The 12,357-nt window shown below is 43.6% G+C and overlaps 1 protein-coding gene across 1 annotated transcript in view; it reads left to right on the forward strand.

Annotated features, from left to right (window-relative positions):
• The window catches only part of ZDBF2 (zinc finger DBF-type containing 2), a 30,665-nt gene extending 18,980 nt beyond the window's left edge, over positions 1–11,685 (forward strand). Inside the window, exon 7 of the mRNA XM_081205609.1 lies at positions 3,873–11,685. Coding sequence (XP_081061735.1) covers positions 3,873–6,750 — 2,878 coding nt within the window. The 3' untranslated portion in view covers positions 6,751–11,685. The remainder of the gene's footprint in view (positions 1–3,872) is intronic.
• The last annotated feature ends 672 nt before the right edge of the window (positions 11,686–12,357 follow it).

Genomic DNA, 12,357 nt, shown 5'->3' on the forward strand with positions numbered 1-12,357 from the left:
TCCCGGATTAATGATGTCCCTTAAATATCCCGGGTTTCAAAGGAAGCAGCTCCTCTCCCTCCCTCCCTGCCGGCCAGCCAGGGAGGAGGGAGGCTCCAACTGTGTTGCTTGGCTGCCTGGCCTGCCCCCCTCCGGCCTCCTCTCACCAGCCTCGGCCCCCGGGAGCCCCTCCCCACCGGGACTGGCGGTAGCCTAAGGCTCTTCCGCCGCCACCCTCCTCGCACCTGCCGAACTGAGCGTCTCTGCCTGGGGCCTCCCCTCTGCCTGCTGCCGCCGCTCCCGCTAAGCCGTACTGCGGCTGCGCCGCCGAAGGACCCGGATGAGATGGGCAGCCTGGCGCAGCCTATGAATTGCTGAGGAGCCTTGAGAGGAGAGCGAGGGCAACCATAAAGAAAGCAGTTCAGAGAGAGGAGGAGGAGGCGGAAGCACGGGCAGGTGTTCCAAGAGCTAACCATAGAGGGGAAAAGCGGAGGAAGGACTGCATGTGCTTCTCCCATAGATTTGTAGTGGTAGACTAGCATAGATGGTCTGATCTGTGGGTTTACTTCGGGCGCTATTCCCCCCCCCTTCCTCCCGCCCCGCCTGATGGAACTGAGAGCTGCAGATGGAGCACGAGAGAAAAGATACAGAACTGCAGCAGCATCTTTGTAGCTTGGACTTCGTTTTGCGCAAAAAGTGGTTGCTGCTTGTAGTTATTGAATTGCAGTGTTTCATCAGCTGGTGTCTTGAGCAGCAACCTCTGGAAACGAAGGGCTAAAAACCAGCGCTGCGCTCCCAAATTATCTGGTCCCTTTTAACTTCGCATTTCAGCTGGTTGACTAAAATCCCTTATTTTGGCTGCTGGTCCCTTATTTCCGAGGCTGCTGGCCCCTTATTTTCAAATCTGTAAGTTGACAGCTATGTTCTGAGGGCAAGCAGGGGGCAGGAAAGGAAGAGGAATTTCCGTTGTGCCCAAGGAAGTCTCTTGCCCCAGCAGAGCTGCAGTGATGGACCCAGCCCTGGGATCCGGTGCTTCATTTTCCTTCTTTCCATTTGATTTTCAAAGTATGTCAAGAGCAAAATCCCATCTGGGCATCAGCTGTGAGGTCACCATTGGAACTTCTTAATAATAAACTCCTGGAGTGAAATAAACACCTGACTATTCTGGGTTAGCTATAATCACATCACTCACATGTGGCAGCCACGAGCCAGGGAATAGGTCGTTCTAATGAGTGCAGACTAAAATAGTATTTTGCTCTGGTACCTGATATATTATTTATAAAAGTTAGCGTAGAAGGTTTTATTCCTTGGTGTTTCATCCATCATACTTTTATGTTATGTGCTGTATTGATGGCAGGGAGGATATTTCTGAAGACTGCTGTTTCATGCTGCTGCTATTTCCTTTCTGAAAAGACAGCGCATCAATTCTTAGACTGCAGGATGCTACCAGAACATAAGGAATGTTCTTTGGTGTCTGTTGAGAAGCTAGTATTTCATTCACTGATATGGTTTATCAAAGACCTGAAATTAAAAGATACAAAACGTCAAAAAGTCCAGGACAAAACCAGCTTTTCTGCCAGAATGCAATTCTGAGCAGCTGCCATGCATCTAAACCTTTCATTCCACTTAGATGGTTAGTGGCTGCCATGAGTGCTCCCACACACTCGTAGGAATGCGTTTTGTTTTGCCTTTGTTCATTTTTCTGCTTGAGAGGCGTTTGAATTTTTAACACATCTCCCCTTTGCTGTGTTGATTTTAATGGAATTTCAGCATCTTGCAAGGCTATCTTGATTCTAGCTAGTATTAGAACAATTCTGTAAAAGCTTCTTCCAGGGCAACCTGAATATAAACTCAGACATATAAAATGCACACGAGAGCATAAATAGTGCAAAGACGAGCCTTTGCTCAACCATTAATGCAAAGCAACACTGATGGTTTACTGCCTGCATCCATGGTCAGAAACATCTGGCCTTTATTCAGGTAAACTGTTCGGTATGAAGGAAAATATCAACCCTTTGTTTAAGTAGGATTTCCCCACTCAGATCTTTTGACATTTGAATGCAACCATGGACCTGTGTACCTAGTCACTGAATGGGGGCACGGTTAGTAATCAGTTGAGAATCTCATTAAAAAATTAGCCCATATCATTGCGAATATTGGCTGCAAGGACAAGAACACTCCGGGTTAGCTTACAGAAAGGGCAAGGACAAGGGGTGAGAAGAATTCATCTACACAGCTGTGGATTAAGTTTATGCGGGTTTTACAAGCACAGTGGCTTGGATCCTAATTTTTCATTCTGTAAACAGAAGCTCCTTCTGTTCTTGGAATAAGAGAATTAGGATCCTAACCAGTGGCTGTACAATAATATACACACACTACAAGAATATTCATGTTTTTGTCACAGGAAGATTATTCAGAATAGAAATTCGTGCTGTCTTACGTGTCTAATGCAGTTCATGTCTGTGTATAAACTGATACTGGGTATAGCTTATTTATATTCTTGTTGATACACTTTAAAAAATCTGTCTTTCTTTAAATTGAAACCTATCAAAGTAGCATTTCTAATTCTACAATGTAAAGATGTGTATGCATTGCTTCTGTGCTCTGGTGCTCATAGGCAGCCATTAGCTGCATTATTACATTAAGCTTTCCTGCCTCAAAGAGTGTCTGCTATAACAAAGGCTGCCTAGCTGAAGGCTCATATTCTTTCTTTTATTTTTATTGTCCCAACATATCTTTCCCCAGTGCTCCAGTAGCTCAGAAGAGTGTTAATCATTGTGGCAGAGAGTCTTGGCACTAGTAGTAGTTCTGGGAACAGTGCTGCAGTTTTTCCTATGCAGCAGAATCTCAGTGCTTCCCTCCCTTCCCTCACCATTATACAGTAACATTAAAAGGTAAAGGTACCCCTGACCATTAACAGTACAGTAACATTAATGGGCTTTAAATAAAACATTACCGTCCATGAAATTCAGAGTTCAAACCTGTTATTAAGGAGTTAAGTTATTAAGGAGTGTTTTTGTTCGTGGCCCAATTTGACTTGCAGCTGAAGTTCTGATTGCACTGATAATAATAATAATTTTAATAATAGTTTTTATTTATACCCCGCCCTCCCCAGCCAAGGCCGGGCTCAGGGCGGCTAACAAGCAATCATAAAATCAAGTTGAATGAATACAACTTAAAAACAAAATTAAAATGCAACATTAAAATATTGAAACATTAAAATATTAAAATGTAGCCTCATCGCAGGAGGAGAAAGGAAAAGAAAAAAGAAAGAGAGGGAGGGAGGGAATCAAATTGGCTCCAAGCCTAAGGCCAGGCGGAACAACTCTGTCTTACAGGCCCTGCGGAAAGAGATCAGATCCTGCAGGGCCCTGGTCTCACGAGACAGAGCGTTCCACCAGGCCGGAGCCAGAGTTGAAAAGGCCCTGGCTCTGGTTGAAGCTAATCTAACTTCCTTAGGGCCCGGGACCTCTAGGGTGTTGCTATTTATGGACCTTGAGGCTCTCCGTGGGGCATACCGGGAGAGGTGGTCCCGTAGGTACGAGGGTCCTAGGCCGTGAAGGGCTTTAAAGGTCAAAGCCAGCACCTTAAATCTGACCCTGTACTCCACCGGGACCCAGTGCAGCTTGAAAAGCACTGGGTGAATATGCTCCCATGGCAGAGACCCCGTGAGGAGCCTCGCTGCAGCATTCTGCACCCGCTGGAGTTTCTGGGACAGCTTCAAGGGCAGCCCCACGTAGAGCGAATTACAGTAGTCAAGCCTGGAGGTGACTACTATAAGAGCAGTTCCTGTTTTATTAACTCTTGGGGCTCTTAATCCCATAGCTGCAAACCCCAGTTTTGTGTTAAGTGTATTTACAACGTTTACGTGAGTTTTCTTCTCCCTTCCCCAGACCGACTCACGACGACATACCTATCGGCAGCTCCCAACCTCTTCCCAGGAATGAGGCTCTTTTGCCGGTGGAAGTGCTGGAGAAGGAAAGTGCCATTAGCAAGGGAGAAGAACCGAGCACCAACAGTGCATTGGCTGTAGAGTCAGGCTGCTTCACTTCCCAGAGGTCACACAAGGAACTGAAGGAGGCTCCTGGACCAGTCACACTTCTCCATAAGCTAGAAGAAAGGGGAAAAGTGCACAGCCAAGGAACTTCGCAGCAAACTGTAGACATCTCCAGCAGTACAAGAAATCATGTTGCAGCAGATGGAATTCCGACTGAAAGTAGTAGCCATAAAACCCCACTTGCAGCAGTGAACCCCTTACCCTGCCCATCATCCATTAGCCACTCACCACCCCCTCCAACGCTTGCAAAAAATGTGAGGCATTCAGTAATACCAGATTCGGCTTCACAGAACAGGTGTGCGCAAACCAAGCAGAGCATATGCGATCAAGATGGATTACTGATTCCAAAATTGAGCCCCGTTTTGCAGTCTCCCCAAAGAACTGTTTCACATTCACAAGATGAGTTACCGATTCCAAAATTGAGCCCCGTTTTGCAGTCTCCCCCAAGAACTGTTTCACATTCACAAGATGAGTTACCGATTCCAAAATTGAGCCCCGTTTTGCAGTTTCCCCCAAGAACTGTTTCACATTCACAAGATGAGTTACCGATTCCAAAATTGAGCCCCGTTTTGCAGTCTCCCCAAAGAACTGTTTCACATTCACAAGATGAGTTACCGATTCCAAAATTGAGCCCCGTTTTGCGGTCTCCCCCAAGAACTGTTTCCCATTCACAGGAGAGTCCTGTGTGTAATCAAGGCAACTCTTTAATCTCAGGTCAGGTTTTTTTAAAACAAGGTGGCTTACAGGCTCAGGATGAAACTCAGATCGCCGACTTCTGTCTCAGGGACACCAGCAACCCTGTGGGTACCGGTAACTCGCTGAGTTTTCAAGCAGTTCCCCAGTTTTCAGGGGGGAAAGAAAACCAGCTGAGCGGAAGCGCGGAAACTTCTGTAGATGAAATCATTGACAAAGTCGTTCTGAGACACTGCTGTGAAACTTCTCCCAAAGAGTCGCCTCTCAGAGACGAAGAGACGGACCCATGCGTAAATATCCTGTCGCTTCTGGACCACAACAGTGTTCATGGATCCGATGTAAGCTTTGATTGTGATGCAAATGCTCAGTCAGGAGGACACCTGCCTAAGGCAGCTGTTAAAAATCTAGAATTGCTCAAAGAGGTTCAAGTAAATTTACAAGATGAGAAGTATGGCTCCCAGCTCAGTTCCATTCTTCAAAATAACTCTGTGCAGCAGACAACAGAAGCAGAACCAGAACCAGATGTGTCCATTCATCATCAAGAACCAGTTCTCCCAGCTTTGCCCCATGTGCCTCCTTCCTTTGTAGGAAAGACGTGGTCCCAGATCATGTACGAAGATGATAGGAAAATTGAAGCCCTTGTGCGGGATTTCAGGGAAGGTCGCTTCCGCTGCCACTTTAATTCCAAGTCCTTGGCTAATGGTGCAACAACAAGGAAGAAGAAGGAAGAAGAAGAAGAAAGGAAAATCAATGCAATTGCAGCGGAGGAATTGGAGGCTGTGTCGGATAAAGGCCTTCCGGAATTTGGCTCTGACTTCAACTCTCCTTCTGCCTCAGAAACACAACACATTCCAGAAACAGTAAAGAAGCCTCAAAAAAGGACTTGGCGCCTTGCCTCAAGATGCCAAGTGGTCAAGGTTAGCCGTGGCACACAAACTAGCTTGCTGAACTATCCCATAGTGAAACACAAAACCATTAGAAGGGACCATGAGCAGCCAGATCCGAAAGGTTACTTTGTATGGTCAGAGAATGAGAAGACACCCACCATGAAAACTAGACTCTGTGCCCTCAAGCTTCCTGAGTCTTACACCAAAATTCTGAACCCTTTACAGCCCCAAACCACAGTCTATGTTCTTTCCTGTCCAGAGATGAAATTGTCTAGGAGCAACACTGAAGACATTCCCAGAACGAGAAGATGCTACAACTCCACAGATAGTAAGGACACCATAAGGTACAAATACAAACAGACTTCTATTAAGTATTATGACCCACTGACGAACCGAGTTTTAAAAACTCCTCCCAGGAGTGTCGCTAGGGAAAAGGCAAAGAAGGCTTCACATGTCCGGCAGCTATTCAGGAGTCTCAGCCTTGATGCAAACGGGAAGAAGCGAGCCGATGCGCAGTATGAATGCACAGCACCAAAGTCCTTCAATTCGCCAGATTTCAATGGTTCGTCAACACCTCTCGCGTTGGATCCAGTTAAGGAGAAAGATAAGAATTCAAGTCATAAGACAGATGACTCTTCTGTTTCCCCAGAGAAGTCTGAGTGTCTGGTATGTAGCAGTTCAGAGAAATCCTATAAGCACCTAGTTCTTTCACCCCTAAACTCCCACCGATCCCAGCGGGACGGTGACTTTAGGTTAACTCCCTTCAATAGGCAGAGGAGAAAGGACAGTAGTCGAGAGCCAGGGTTTTCCAAAAAAGCTGCAGGACTAGCCATTGTAAGGCGCTGCCTCATTCGGAGAGGGATCCGGAAGCAGCCACCCAGGACTACAACTCAGGCAAGGGAGGGGAGGATGAGAAAGATTTATTGTGCTGCAAAATCCTCTGGCTTGTCCATTTCCAGGCATCAAACAAAGAAAGCTACTGTAGCAAAGCACCTTAAGAAAGAAAAGCTTGATGCTAAAAAGTTAAAGGTGACAAGCAAACCCGAGGGGACACTTTTGAATGACGCAGCCATTGTGGGCGTGGACATTTCTGAAGAGAGGCAGGAAACCACTCAAGGGCTTCTTCCAAAGTAAAAAATAAAGGAAGTTACTGGAGGCAAGAATCTGCTTTGCACTGTGAAGTGTTTCCCAAACCACACCGACATGGATGTTGATTTTCCCTACTAAGAGGCACTCGAGAACAGGCCGAAGAGGTGGAAAGTGGGAGGGCTTTTCAGAAACCTTTTGCTGCGCCAGAGCTAGAAACTGAACAAATTCGAGGTCCGACAACAAGCCAACATACCTACAAACTGTTCACGTTGCTGCTCTGGTGGCATGCTGCACATTGCACTGTTCTATTATGTAAAAGTTACAAAAAAATAATAATGTGTATTTGTTTGTTTGAAAGCACTAAAAGGTCCTGTTTAATAGGCTCTCTTTGCATCTTTGCCACAGCAGAGAAATATTGAACTTGAGTTGTACATTATTCTACCTGAAGGGAATGTAGTGCACTAAGTTTCGGAAGTGAATACATTTGCCTTGTACATAAGACTCAGCTTTTCATACCTAGCTGACAAGAAACCCACCAAAACTTTACTCCACAATGGCTTGCGTCCCTTGAGCAGAAGACATCCCTTGCATGTGTGCGCGAGGCTCACCGGTCCTCCCCCCTTCCTTGTCTACAGCTCTACACAGGCACCCTGCTGCTCTGGAGGATCCCCAAACATCTGGAGTCAGTTTGGTGGGGGGGACTGCAGTTGGGAAACTGGACACCCTCACGACGTTAGCAGAAGTGCCTTCAGCTTGTAATGTGTGGTCTTTGGATCCAAGCCCAAGAGCTATGATCAAAAAATTAAACGGAATTGTATTTCAGTGTAATCTGTGACAAGCCATATAACACAGGGGAAAAAATCAGTGAGACTGTCACAGTAGGACCTGCATACTCCAAAGTAAATTCCCGTTGTTTTCAGTGGGGCTTATTCTCAGGTAAGTATGCATATAGGATTTTGTTGTCCTGGACCAAGCGCACTTTCCTAGGGGTAATTCCCACTGAACACAACGGGACTTGCTTCTGAGTAAGCATGCACGGGATTACACTGTAAATTATGGGAAGAAGTATAAGACTAAGTAGAAGGTTTGCGAAATTACTCTCTAACCCCCCCCCCCAAATTGTGTTGGTTTTATCTCTGCTGATGTGCACTCGTTTGTGCTGTTCCCCCCCTCCCCACCTCTACCCCTTTGAAAGCAGATTAATCTACGGCTTCCCAGGGCCACACCGACCGTTCATCCAGAATGCTGCACACCAGCAATATTTCTGTCCCCTCATTGAAATTAAAACTACACAGGGATTTTGGAATGGAATAGATCTCTTATGCCTGGTTTCTCTGTCACCCCACAGCATAGTTGTGAAAATATTGGGAATGAATTAAAATAAAGCTGCCGCAGACAAAAGTTCTGAAAGATGCTCCTTCGCATTTTAAGTCCAAACAGATCTACAGATATCGGTTGAGGAAGAAACGTAGGTTTGCCTAAGAAAATAATGGGATTTTTGTTTGGCTTTTATTTCATTTAAAAGCTTTTTTTTAAAAAAAAGTGCATATCCCTGGAGATAGAGAGTTAAATCCAGTAGTGTCCTTCCACCTGTGGGACAGACAGAATTGATGAAACAGATTCCCCCCAGATCTGCTTAGGTGTGCTGCAGAAATTTGTCCCAGAAGGTTGGTGGATATTCCAGAGCAGGGGTGTGTGTTTGTGTGTGTGTTACTTGGGAGGAAGAGAGGAAGTCAAAGCCTCACATGGCATTGAATGCTGCTCTTAGGCTATTGTGGTTATGCAAAACATTTTTTTAGATTAGCTTCCCTTCTCTACATATGACCCACCTGGATTTGTTTTAGTCAATAAGTCTGTTTTCTGGGAAGAGACTTTCCAAGCGGGAATTGACATGAGACTGAATGTTGACGCTGTCTTTGACACCCCTGGCTGTCGGGACATTGTTTCCATGTGAAGTACAGCACCCTGTTCAGTATTAGTGCCTCAGTCATTTGATAATTCTGACTAACAGAAAAGTAATTTTTAAAACAGAAGTTCTTTCACTGATGATTTTTATAACAAAGTTACTTTATAAATAAAAAAAGCTTATAATGCAAAGGTTTCTTTTTCAAAGTCAAGTTTATGTGTTAAACCAAATTTTACGGTTATCACTTACAAATTTCAAGTTAGCCTAGTTTTATTGATAAGAGTGTCCTTTCTACCTAATGTGCCAATTTGGTTTTTTAAAAAAAAAACAAAATGATGTATGAATACAGGTATACATAGTTCTGTTTGTTCATAACATTTTATTAACTTTTTGTTTTTAGTGCATTGGCTTGATTTTGACTATCACTAAAGAGTTCCACATATTCGTAAGTTGTGCTCTTCTACGACACTCATTTTTCCTCACAACCTCAAGCAAGATGCACTGGGCAGAGTTTATCTAACTTCTAAAACTTTTGAATATTTGCATGACTTTCCTTTGTAAATAGGGTCTTCAACCAGAGCAATTTTTTAAAAAAAGAAAATGGCTATATTTAAGGAAATTTTTCCAGTAACGATATATTTTTTCTTTAAAAACAGAATGAAGATTAACATCTTATTTTTTGTAAGGTAAAGGGCTTAGAGTGTAAGTCTTGGGAAAGCTGTTCAATGTTTAAAAACATCTACGGTTCTTACATGTGTATATGCCTCCCCCATGTCTGTTAAAATATCTCTATGTATGCTTGATGTACATGAAAGTTGGGGTGACCATGACATTTTGGTTATGGATTCATTTTATCCATTAAGTGGATTTTATGTGTATGTGTTTAACTTATTATTCTCCAGCCTAGGCACATGGAGTAGAGCAAACTCAACAATTTGAATAGATCGGTCAGAATCCAAAGACATGCTGGCTAAGCATTTTCTCTTGGATATACCTATTTTCAGTTCTAAAGGTGAGCCCAGTTTTCAGTTCACGTTCTGATGAGGACTGCCAGGTTTCAGGTTTCGAGATGTGAAAGTTTTACGCACTTCTTGAGGTTTGCCAGGAGAAAAATCTCAGGTTGAAAGCTCTGGATAAAAAACGCAAGCTGTTTTCTTCTTGGCTTATGACATCGCTCTCCCCATCCCACACCTGTCACAGGTCCACCTGGCTCGTCCGCCAGGCACTTCCCTTCCCTTCCCAGGTGCCGTTCCCTTTCCCAACCCCAACCCAATGCCAGTTCTGCCAGGCCCTTCATCTCTGGACCTGAGTCACAGAAGATCAGGCAATGTATCATGAGACTGCAGGTCTTTCCGCTGGCAGCAGCTTTTGGAGACCTTTGAGTGAGTGCTGTGAGATGAAAATAGAGGACAGCTGGCTCGGGAGTCCTAGTGGGCATGCAAAAGCTTCCCTTTGCATATTGGCCATAAAAATTAAATGAGCAACGTTTTTGAAACGGGGAGGGAAGCTGCTAAGGAAACGTGCGTGTGATAAATATTTTATCACCGCTTCCTGAGAAATTGTGTTAAATGTCAGAATCAAGGTTTTAAGAGGAATCCCTAGGAAGTTGGGGGAGAATTATTATGCGTGAAAAACTTACTTCCCCGAAGCACTGCCACTAGTTCCAAGACCCACCCTGGCCGTAATGGCTTTCCAGAATTCGCTGTCTTTACAGTAAACGTTCCCCTATGCTATGTGTCATTTAGTTGGGAAAAGGCTATGGTAGCAAAATCTTGTCTGGTGATATCTTTGTACTCAAGTCTGCAGAGAGAACCTTCAATGTTTCAGGTCACTTGCCAGCGAGACAAATGTGGGAGCAAAATAAAACCTGCAGGGATAATAGAAATACTGGTACCCTTCCAAAATAAGTGCAGTAGATGGCGGATCCAGAGAGGTGAAACTCCATATTTGTGGGAGTAATGTCATGATTCTCGTGCTGTGCTATCAGAGTTGCAGCAAGAGAGCTTTCAGGCAGATTTAATATGCAATTACTGCAGATCTCTGGATAGAACCAGCTCCCCCCCCCCAGCACCCACAATCATGTTGAAAAACAAATGTTCTTTATGAGAGTTGAGAAATCCCTGCTTCCTCCAACATTTAAAATAAAGGTTCCCTCTTCCTCTCCAGCGGTGTTTTAATGTGCTTCTAACCTTCCTTGTTTTATTACCTCCCTTTCATTTCTTTTGTCCAAATTTGCCTCTTGTGTTCACTATTAAAAGTGTTAAGACTTTTTGTGTGTGTGTGTGTGGGTAGGTTAAACCTTTATTCTGAATTTTGGTGCAAAAGATTTCTTGAACAAAGTACATTAGCAGTATTGCCAATTGTATCTAAATTTCACTGTACTGAGCACAGGAGTTGGAGTGCAATTCTTTCCTGCTTGGGATTTCTGTTTATTGCAAGAGAACCCATCTGTGTACATATATGTCGATGTTTAACACTTCCAACTCAGGTACTTTGGTACCAAACTTTTAAATGAAGATAGCTAAATATATTTTGGGTTGAGGGTCCCAGGCTGTGAAACTTGCTTAGTTTCCCATATTTCAACATGTGCTCAATGAGGTACTTCCTAAAGATTATTGGGGTTGCCAAATTCAGTCTTTGACTGCAATCACCTATAACAATGAGACAGAGAAGAAGGATAAAACCTTACTTTCAGGATCTTCAATTTCACACTTAATTAAAAGCAACTTTATGGGATCATTAGGAGTCCTTTTTTCCCACTGCTCCAATAAACAGGACCGTCTAAACAACTAATTGTTCCAGACTGTAATATGATTGCTAACTTTTGAACGCTAATTGATAAAAGATAGGCTGGATATTTAAAAGTACCTAATTCGTAGGGTAAGCTGAACTTCACATTTTATATGAAAAGTTTGCTTCAAGTCACACATTTGTCTCACTGATAAGCAAGCGTATGCAGAATCAAAGGTTATTATTTCTCCTTTACTTGTAATAGTTTACTGTTCTTGTTCATTTCTTTCACAAAATCTGGAAGAAAAATCATTTTTCTTTCAATAAAATAAAGATCAAAGTTGGTATTGTGTAGTTGGTTTTATGTTTTATTTTTAAAATCCCAGAAATGTGTTGTATGTTTCCTGTTGTTGCTACCTGTTTGGCAGAAATCCATGCCATTTATTTAAGCTTTGTTTAGAATAGTGCCTACCTTAGAACAAGTTGTTCCACGGGGAACATACTGCTATAATTAGGTCAATTCCCCTCCCATTACAACTGCATAATACCCTTGGAATGGTAGCAGTTCTTGTCAGAAGCTATCATGGGGAAATACAGACAAATTTCTAGCTCTTTCAAATGATCCCCACCCACCCAATTGGGCTAGATGCTAGGAAATCAGTTTATTCTGTTACTCACAATAGGCCTTAAGCTATCAGTTAGGGACTTCTTTGGAGGGGCCTGCTACTAATGTAAACAAAAACAAAAAAAATTGGGCAGGATTGACATTATGAAATGGGAATTTCATTTGACTTGCGTTCTGTCAAATAGAACTGAACCACTAGCAAATTTCTGCAAGCTGAACTGCAAGGCCTTTCTTGATTTGCGCATCCTCTCAACTTTGTTATAACTAGAAACACGTCCCTATGAGAGACCCCTCTAGTAATTTCCTGCCACAGAACAATTGCCTTGTGTATCAAGGTAGAACAGGGAGACGGGTGGCGCTGTGGGTTAAACCACAGAGCCTAGGGCCTGCC

This window comes from Podarcis bocagei, assembly GCF_964188305.1.
Source record: "Podarcis bocagei genome assembly, chromosome: 1".
In the NCBI taxonomy this organism is placed as follows: domain Eukaryota; kingdom Metazoa; phylum Chordata; class Lepidosauria; order Squamata; family Lacertidae; genus Podarcis; species Podarcis bocagei.